The sequence below is a fragment of the Euleptes europaea genome, chromosome 2 (genome assembly GCF_029931775.1).
Source record: "Euleptes europaea isolate rEulEur1 chromosome 2, rEulEur1.hap1, whole genome shotgun sequence".
NCBI lineage: Eukaryota > Metazoa > Chordata > Lepidosauria > Squamata > Sphaerodactylidae > Euleptes > Euleptes europaea.
Genome location: NC_079313.1, coordinates 3,925,645 through 3,935,712, shown reverse-complemented (window position 1 = coordinate 3,935,712; position 10,068 = coordinate 3,925,645). Strand labels below are relative to the sequence as shown.

Sequence of the window (10,068 nt, the reverse complement as noted above, 5' to 3'; positions counted from 1 at the left end):
TTCCACAAACCTAGGTACCTGCTCCACCAGTGATTACATTGCTACCTGGAACTAGGTGAGAGGGGATGTGCCTTCCCCATCGGTTGCCAGCAGGGGGAGTCCACACCCACACACAGTTGGAACAGGAGTAGGGTTCAAACCCAGACCCTGACCAGGGTCTGAGTCCAGAATGGGACACCTGTGTACATAGGGTTGCCAACTCTGGGTTGAGAAAAGGAGGGGCTGTGGCTCAGTGGTATAGAGCATCTGCTTGGCATGCAGAAGGTCCCAGGTTCAATACCTGGCAATCTCCAGTTAAAGGGACTAGGCAAGTAGGTGATGTGAAAGGCCATTTATGCTTGGTAGTTAGCAGCATGTTTCAGGCTGAAGTGCCCCCCATATTTTTTTTTAGTTTTTCTCGCTGAATTGTCATTCAGGAAGTGACTGTGAAGCCCGGTGCATACCTGCTTCGCATTTCTTAAGAGCCCCTTTAACATAACCCTAAGCTGCAGTACTGCAGTCAAGGCTCTGCTCACGACCTGAATTCGATCCCGACGTAAGTCGGTTTCAGGTAGCCGGCTCGAGGTTAACTCAGCCTTCCATCCTTCTGAGGTCGGGAAAATGAGGACCCACATTGCTGGGGGTAAAGGGAAGACTGGGGAAGGTACTGGCAAACCACCCCGTAAACAAAGTTTACCTAGGAAACGTCGGGATGTAACATCACCCCATGGGTCAGGAATGACCTGGTGCTTGCACAGGGGACCTTTACCTTTTTTGTGTGTTTGCTCTGCCCCCGCCTCGAAGAATCCCCTCAAGGAAGCATGCAAAACCATAGCCTCAAGTTAGCTATGCAAACGGTGGTTGCTAATGGAAGGAATGAAGGAGCAGGCGAGTGTGGGGGTGGAATTTCTCTTTTTGCATTGGGACTGTGAATAGGCATTTTAAAGGTCACATTTTAAGAAAGAGCTTTGGGCGAGCATCAAAGTTGACCCTGCATAAATGGCCAAAGACCTCTGCCTGAGACCCTGAAGAGCCGCTGCCGGTCTGAGTAGACAATACTGACTTTGATGGACCAAGGGTCTGATTCAGTATAAGGCAGCTTCAAGTGTTCATGTTGTGTGAGAATTCCTAGAGATTTTGGGGGTTCAGCCTGGAGAGGGTGGGGTTTGGGGAGGGGGCCATTGAGCCACCTTCCAAAGCAGTCATTTTCTCCTGGGGAACTGATCTCAATAGTCTGGAGATCAGTTGTAATTCCCGATCTGCAGGCCCCACCTGGAGGTTGGTAACCCTATGTGGATGCTGCTAGGGCTGTTTATAATTTCCCCCAGGTTTCATTTATGTAATAGGAATCCATTCTTCCACAAGGATATCATGATAATCATCACTGTGATTGATGTTTATCGTCTTTATATAGTCACGTCAGGGCTCCTGTGAGGGAGCACAGGCAAACATGAGAGGCTGCCATGCCTCTGACCTTTATGGCCCTTTGCTGTCTATAAGAAGAGTTGGTTTTTGTATCCTTTTCTCTACTTTTAAAGAGTATCAAAGTGGCTTACAATTGCCTTCCCTTCCTCTCCCCACAACAGACACCCTGTGAGGTGGGTGGGGCTGAGAGAGTACAGAGAGAACTGTGACTAGCTCAAGGTCACCCAGCAGGCTTCATGTGGAGGAGGGGGGAACCGAACCCGGTTCTCCAGAGTAGACTCCATCGCTCATGTGGAGGAGGGGGGGAATCAAACCCAGTTCTCCAGATCAGAGTCCACCACTCGTATGGAGGAGTGGGGAATCAAACCAGGTCCTCCAGATTAGAGTCCACCTCTCTTAACCACTACACCACCCAGGCTCTTTGGATGGCCAAGGATGCTGGAACTAGAGGAGAAAAAGTTGCTGGTATGTTTATAGGTAACATTAAATTGAGCCGGACTCTTGAGCACACAAGGATGTATTTCTTTATATACAAGATCCATTAGGAAAAAAACAAACCTATGAACGCCTCTGGATAAAAGGATGGGAGGGGGGAAGCCGCCCCCCCATTCTATTCTTTGGGGTCCGCAGCTTCGTTCTGTATGATGATGGGGATCCGAGCCTCCACGGTGCTCAAGCAGGGGAAGTAGACGCTCCCCGTCAAGTCGTACCCGACGTCCATGATGTCGTCGGACTTATGGGAGCTGGTGACCAGCATGACCTTGGGAAGCAGGAGGGTGCTGTGGATCTTGGTGTCCACGCAGGACCCCGCCTCGAGGTGCGATTCCAGGCGCAGCAGGTCGTTGCGCTCCTCCAAGGTGCGCCGCTCGGCCCGCAGGTTGATGCCCTTGTACAGGACAACCGAGTGGAGGACGAAGACCACCTTCTTGATGGACTTGCCCGTCCGGTTGATGATCTCCGTGGTGAAGGAGATGTTGTCCCCCGGTGTGAAGATGTTCTTGCACAGGGAAATGCGCAATGTGATGGGAGAGCTGTTGAAGCAGCAGCTGTGGCGGAGTTGCTTCTCCACTTCTACCACCAAGGGGTACTGAAACAAGGCGGGAGGAGAGAGAGAGACGGTAAAGGGTGAGGGTTTAAGAGACAGAAGGACTTTCATCATGCCATTGGTCAACCAGCCTAAGAACATAAGAAAAGCCCTGCTGGATCAGACTCAGGACCATCAAGTCCAGCAGTCTGTTCACACAGTGGCCAACCAGGTGCCTCTAGGAAGCCCACAAACAAGACGACTTCAGCAGCATTATCCTGCCTGCGTTCCACAGCACCTAATATAATAGGCCTGCTCCTCTGATCCTGGAGAGAATAAGTGTGCATCATGACTAGTATCCATTTTGACTAGTAGCCATGAATAGCCCTCTCCTCCATGAACATGTCCACTCCCCTCTTAAAGCCTTCCAAGTTGTCAGCCATCACATCATCCTGGGGCAGGGAGTTGCACAATTCAATTATGCCTTGTGTGAAGACATACTTCCTTTTGTCCGTTTTGAATCTCTCACCCTCCACCTTCAGCAGATGACCCCACATTCTGGTATTATGAGAGGAGAAAAGCTTCTCTCTGTCCACTCTCTCCATACCGTGCCTAATTTTACAGACCTTTATCATGTCTCCCCTTAACCGCCTTCTTTTCAAGCCTAGGCCACAAGGTGTCCCAAAATCCCCATAGTCTGGGAACAAGTATGCAACATTCTTATGCCCCAAACAAGTAAGGATTCGCGTTCTCTTTTTTGGATCCCACAACTCGTATTTCTGCATCAGACACAGTTGGATGTGTCTCTGCTTGAAAGGAGACAACCCAATAACAGTTACTTCAATCTTTTCCATTAATCTCGGGATATAAGCTAAATGTTGAAAAAAGAAAAGTTCAATTGCCTTTCAATAATGCTTTGCAAGAAAACTATTCATCAAATTGGATAAGGAAGATGAAAATTGTTAATAAAAGTATGACCTATTTGGGCATAAAGATAAGTCATGGCGATGAAAATGTCTCAGACATTTCAAACCAGTGATACTTGGCATGAAACAAAAACATGAACTTTGGTAGTTATTTAATCTTTCTGTGTTGATGCTAATACTGAAACTGGTTTGTCTGGTATTGAATATTCCAGATGTCATTAGCGATAGAGTGGCAGGGGATGTTTAATGAATTAATTTGGAGATCAAAACAACCTGAAGTAACTTGCGCTGTTGCTCAATCAAATTCGTCTGCAGGCGGTTTTGCTATTCCTAATATCCAAGTTTACCATGTCGCTGCTGAACTAGTATGGTCCTGTAGATGGTTAAATGTTGACAGCAAGCAGGGTTGCCAGGTACCCCTATCCCCAGGTACCCTGGCAACAGGCGGGGTGTGTGTGTGGGGGGACTTACTGGCCTGTACTGGACGTGATGTCATTGCATCGCCGGTGACGTGGGGACACTCTGGTATTTGGGCAAAAACTATACGGTAGAAGCCGTAGAGTTTTTGCCCAAATACCAGAGTGTCTGTGCATTGCTGGCGACGTGATGACAGTAATGGCAGAAGTTGCGCAGCCCCCACTCTTCAGGATTCCCCTTCCTCATTTGTCGGCACGCAGTTCTGGCCTCCGCAATTCTCTTTGGAACTCCTGTCCAACCTGTTCTTTTTGTGGCTTCTGGAATTTCAGAGGACAGTAGCCACGGCGACGAACGGCAACAGAGGATGGAGCCGCTACCTCCGAGCCTTTCACATGCATCCTTTCTCAGAAAGGAAACCCCAGAGACCCGGCACTTACTTCGGATTCTATGGTGTCCTGGCGGTAGACCGAGGTCCCTTGGACCAGCAAATATTTCTTCTCTTTGGCTAGGATGAGCTCGCGGGTAGCGCAGATGGCTTGCAGGAAGTAGCAGATGCGGCCGACCCGGCTGGTGAAAGTCGAGGGGATTCTGGGTGGCAGGACGAAGCTGAAGTTAAACGTGTGGATGCCGGGATCCAGCCAGTTCCCTACAGGCCAGAAAGAGAATCCTCTCACTTTCCCGTACTTCTAGACCCCTGGTTTAAGCCTACTCTCTCGGATCCTGGTGCGAACTTGTGCTTTTAAACGTTCTTAGCGGGTGGGTTAGGGTTGCCAGGTCCCTCTTCCCCACCAGCAGGAGGTTTTTTGGGGTGGAGCCTGAGTAGGGTGGGGTTTGGGGAGGGGAGGGACTTCAATGCCACAGAGTCCAATTGCCAAAGCAGCCATTTTCTCCAGGTGGGTGGGTGATAGGGTTGCCAACCTCCAGGTAGTACTCAACAAAAAGAACACCTCTGTACTTATACCAAGGTTAGGAAATTAGTACAGGAAACAGCTGACACAACCATAGCATAACAAAATTGTATTAACTAACTACAAGCAACAAGTGAAAAATATATACAGTGCCAATGAAATAAAGTATGCACAATATTTATGAAGAAGTCCATATAAATGGTATCCAATATCAATCTGTCCAAAAATGGTATCTTCAAACTGAAGAGTAAAAAGGGATATGATTGTTTCGCAGTCTTCCTCAGTCCCACTTCTGTATATACAGAAGAGTGCATTTACATTCACACAGTAAAAGTTATCATTTAACAATTATGAAAATATATATGTATAAAAATGTTCTACCGTACTTACATATCAACAGCAGTGCATACACAATTTTCCATAAAATCCCCATATTAAGTATCCCTATGGGGACTTTATGGAAAATTGTGAAAATATGCATGTTGAATTTGGAACAAGTGTATGCACTGCTGTTGATATGTAAGGATCCTACTGACAGTAAGCTATATGCAGCAGTATAGAGCAGTCCCTAATTGTTTATCCAAGTAAGTATGCAAAACCGCTTTGTACAGTGCAACCATATTACCTGTGTCAAAAACCTCTCTTGAATAATTCGCTTTTGCGTAATTTGCAGAAAGCCCAGTGGGTGGGAGCCTCTGAACCTCTTTGGGCAAGCCGTTCCACAATGTCCATGCACAGGAATTTTATACTCATGTGCACTAGAGAAGATTCTACTAACCACACTAAATATTTAACGAATAATAATAATAATAATAATAATAATAATAATAATAATAATAATAATAGGGACAGTGTTTCCCACAGAGTTAGCTGTGGTAGTTGCTTGCAGCCAAAAACAATGGAGTCTTGTGGGAAGGTGAAGAGTTGACTTGTGGATGCATAATAAGCGTTCACGGTCCCTGAATGATGAATACCACATTAAAGTGCCCCAGGAATCTTTGTTAATCATCATCATTATAATTTCTTAAGCGCCCAGAAACATAAGACACTGGGGAAAGGCCGTAGCTCAGTGGTAGAGCCTCTGCTTGGCATGGAGAAGGTCCCAGGTTCAATCCCCGGCATCTCCAGTTAAACAGACTAGGCAAGTAGGTGATGTGAAAGACCTCCACCTCAGACCCTGGAGAGCCGCTGCCGGTCTAAGTAGACAATACTGACTTTGATGGACCAAGGGTCTGATTCCGTGTAAGGCAGCTTCATGTGTTCATGGCTTATGTTCTGGGGAGGGGCCGTGGCTCAGTGTAGAGCAATTGCTTGGCGTGCAGGAGGTCCTAGGTTCAGTCCCTGGCATCTCCAGTTAAAAGGACTAGGCAAGTAGGTGATGGGAAAGACCTCCGCCTGAGACCCTGGAGAGCCGCTGCTGGTCTGAGTAGACAATACTGACTTTGGTGGACCAAGGGTCTGAGTCAGTAGAAGGCAGCTTCATGTTTTCATGTGACCAATATAAACAACGAGAGTACCCTGCCTGTGAGATTTATAAGGCCACATTGAGAGGCCCTTGGCAGAGAAGAGATGCAAACCCAGGACTTCTGGATTCGTATCTCACTGCCTTTGTCATTCCGCTTCATCAACTGTACCTGAGAGCCTTTGAACTGGAGACGAAATCTGGGGCCTCCTTTATGAAAAGGCAGAACATTTTGGGGGGAAAGGGCATAATCTTTAAATACTTCATTTATACCTCACCTTTCTCCCCAATGTAGACCCAAAGCAGCTTACATCATTCCTCCCCATTTTATCCTCACAACAACCCTGTGAGGTAGATAAGGCTGAGAGGGTGTGACTGGCCCAAAGTCACCCAGCGAGCTTCCATGGCACTTGGGGATTTAAACCTGGGTCTCCCAGATTCATCCAGCCCTCTACCACATAATATTAAATCCTAACCAAATGTTAAAGTACTCTAAATTCCTTCCCCACCCCCCTAAAACTATTTAAGGGGAGATGTTTTTTAAAACACAATAATCCAAGGCCTGGCTCAAAATATTCCAGTTCTTGAGGCAACCCTGCTCATCCTCTGGGGATTTCTACTGAGTAGGGAACACTGAAGTCAACCACACATGCAGAAGAACTACAGTTGCCGGCTCCAGGTTGGGAAATACCTGGAGATGTTGGGGGTGGAGCCTGAGGAAGGTGGGGTTTGGGGAGGGGAGGGACTACAATGGGGTATAATCTCATAGAGTCCACCTTGCAAAGCGGCCATTTCCTCCAGGGGAACTGATCTCTGTCGCCTGGAGATCAGTTGGAATAGCGGGAGATCTCCAGCCACTACCTGGAGATTGTAGGAAAAAGGCCTCTATGCTAGTACCTGAGGTTTGGAAATCAGCATAGATGCGAAAAGATACAACTAAATGCTACACAATGACACAACACAAAACAACTTATAAATACAAATATGACACACATATTTCTTATATTGATCTCTTCTTCAGTCCCCCTTAATAATATAAAATTATTCTTAAAGAATATAAGAAATCGAAACGGCCATATCCCCATCTGCACTTCGTGGAAACCTTCGTGGGACCATTGTTGACTATGTACACTTACCTTTATAGGGATTACTGAACACTTACCTTTTGAAGGATTGTGTAACTTTTGGACCACATATGTTGGTCTTGGACTGCTTGTTGGTGATGCACATATCTATGTTGTGTATGTCATATTTGTATTTATAAGTTGTTTTGTGTTGTGTCATTGTGTAGCATTATATAAATTTTTGCACTTTGGTTATATCCTTTCGCATCTATGCTGACTACCTGGAGGCTGGCAACCCTAAAAGGACCTTAGATGGTAGTATCCTGGAGAAAAACGTCTGTTGTTTTTGCTGTAAGTAGACAGTAATCAGAAAAGTATGTTCATCCTGAGACATGGACCAAATCTCTGTTTATCACTCTGCTGTCCTTAGTGGTACCCACGGTCCAACTTATCTCATCATATCTATAACAAAGACATGAATTACAACAATCAAATTTAGCCCAGAAGTTTCACATCTCCCTGAGAGCCCTTCTCTCTACCATAGGGCCAGCCTCCAGGTGGGGCCTGGAGTTTTCCCACCATTGCACCTGATTTCCATTCTACAGAGAACAGTTCCCCTGAAGAAAAAGGCAGAATGGCAAACTCTATGGTATACCATAGGCAAAAATCCCCTCCCAGATTTCCCCCTCTACAGGCACCCCCCCCCCAAATTCCCCAGGAATTTCCCAAGCTGGAGTTGGCAATAGGGTTGCCAGCTCCGGGTTGGAAAATACCTGGAGATTTTGAGGGGTGGAGCCTGAGAAGGGAGGGGTTTGGAGAGGGGAGGGACTTCAATGCCATAGAGTCCAATGGCCAAAGCGGCCATTTTCTCCAAGCGAACTGATCTCTGTTGCCTGGAGATCAGTTGTAATAGCAGGAGATCTCCAGCCACCACCTGGAGGTTATAGGACATCACAAGAAATACGTATGTATTTTTGCCATAAGTGCTTGTGATTTCCTATAGCTACTTTTGGGGCACCTGTTTCAGTTTTGATTGCTATACCACCTGGAGGTTGGCAACCCTAGTTGGCAACCCTATGTCTCTAGTCACCTTGTTGTGATCAGCAAAGGAACGGCCCTCAGTTCATGCTCAAAGGAACGCTAGCTACAATCGTTGCTTTCTGTGCCGTAGTCTTAGGGGCAGAGCCCAATTTCATAGGTGGGTCATCCGGAGTCGCTCCACCTCCTCCCGCTTAGACACAACACTCCCAGCAAAATGGATCCCTCAACCCTCACCTTCAACATCGAACGTTTTCTTCTTGTGGACGTAATCGGCCCGGTTGACGCAGCTGGAGGCCTGGCTGTAATCCTTGTTGGCGTTGGCCTCTTCCATCCACTCCAGGTAGCCCCTTCCAATCAACTCCACCTTCACCATGGGGTTGATCAGTGTGCTGTGGAGGCTCAGAACCACCTGCCCGTCCACCTCGGAGCCGGCCAGGTACACATCCCTTGGCACCACCAGCTCAATGGACTTAACCACTGACATGGAGGGCCAAGAGGTAGAGGCCGAGTCCCTCTTAAGCCTGGAATCCCTAAGAGGGTTGATGTCAGCGTGCGCTTGGGGTGATGTCAGAAGATTTGTGACATCACAGTGTGTGGGTTTCAAAAAGGGATGGGTCCCCCCGGGGTCAGCAGGGTGAGGATGGCGGCAAACGAGGTCCTGGGTGCCCACGGTGCCGGTACGGAAATAAATTATATTGGAGGGAGGTATCTTGACCTAAGCAAGCAGCTTGAGAAGGGAGAATCCTGTCCCGGAAAATGCAAAGCCAAGCCCACTGATGATAACCATCTTCAAGTACTTCAAGGGCTGTCATATAGAGGAGGGTGCCGAGTTGTTTTCTGTTGCCCCAGAAGGTCGGACCAGAACCAATGGGTTGAAATTAAATCAAAAGAGTTTCCGTCTAGACATTAGGAAGAATTTTCTAACAGTTAGAGCGGTTCCTCAGTGGAACAGGCTTACTCAGGAGGTGGTGGACTCTCCTTCCCTGGAGGTTTTGAAGCAGAGGCTTGCTGGCTATCTGTCAGCAATGCTGATTCTATGACCTTAGGCAGATGATGAGAGGGAGGGCATCTTGGCCATCATCTGGGCATGGAGTAGGGGGTCACTGGGATGTGTGTGGTTGAGGTAGTTGTGAGTTTCCTGCATTGTGCAGGGGGTTGGACTAGATGACCCTGGCAGTCCCTTCCAACTCTATGACTCTAAGAGGAGTGTGGACATGTTCATTGAGGAGAGGGCTATCCATGGCTACTAGTCAAAATGGATACTAGTCATGATGCATACCTATTCTCTCCAGGATCACAGGAGCATGAATATTACACTACACTACATTACACCATGCCAGCGTGGTGTAGTGGTTAAGAGCGGTGGTTTGGAGCGGTAAGAGTCTGATCTGGAGAACCGGGTTTGATTCCCCACTCATCCACATGAGCAGCAGAGGCTAATCTGGTGAACTGGATTTATTTCCCCACTCCTCCACAGGAAGCCAGCTAAGTGACCTTGGGCTAGTCACACTCTCTCAGCCCCACCTACTTCACAGGGTGTCTGTTGTGGGGAGGGGAAGGGAAGGTGATTTTAAGGCGGTTTGATTCTGCCTTAAGTGGTAGAGAAAGTCGGTATATAAAAACCAACTCTTCTTCGTCTATTATATTAGGTGCTGTGACTTGCTAGAGGCACCTGGCCACTGTGAACAGACTGCTGGACTTGATGGGCCTTGGTGTAATCTAGGGCCTTTCTTATGTTCTTATGCCTGTTTACAGAAGCACACAACCATGGCCGAGGGTACCCGCTATGCCTCTGCAGGATTTACTGCTCTGGCCAACCCTC

At 47.5% G+C, this 10,068-nt stretch overlaps 1 protein-coding gene across 1 annotated transcript; it reads right to left on the bottom strand.

Moving 5' to 3' along the window:
- Positions 1-2,014: 2,014 nt before the first annotated feature.
- Positions 2,015-8,730, bottom strand: ARRDC5 (arrestin domain containing 5). The gene is made up of 3 exons (XM_056867635.1): positions 8,481-8,730; positions 4,209-4,417; positions 2,015-2,491 (listed from the first exon to the last, which is right to left on the bottom strand). The coding sequence occupies exons 1-3, from the start codon at positions 8,728-8,730 to the stop codon at positions 2,015-2,017; spliced, it is 936 nt and encodes a 311-aa protein (XP_056723613.1).
- Positions 8,731-10,068: the final 1,338 nt, after the last annotated feature.

What these genes read in the sequence shown, in the direction of transcription:
- ARRDC5 (XM_056867635.1), bottom strand. Translation starts at nt 8,730, where the DNA reads ATGTCAGTGGTTAAGTCCATTGAGCTGGTGGTGCCAAGGGATGTGTAC. An exon ending in GAAAACGTTCGATGTTGAAG is followed by an intron (nt 4,418 to 8,480) that starts GTGAGGGTTGAG and finishes TCTGGCCTGTAG; the next exon opens with GGAACTGGCTGGATCCCGGC. An exon ending in AGGACACCATAGAATCCGAA is followed by an intron (nt 2,492 to 4,208) that starts GTAAGTGCCGGG and finishes GCCTTGTTTCAG; the next exon opens with TACCCCTTGGTGGTAGAAGT.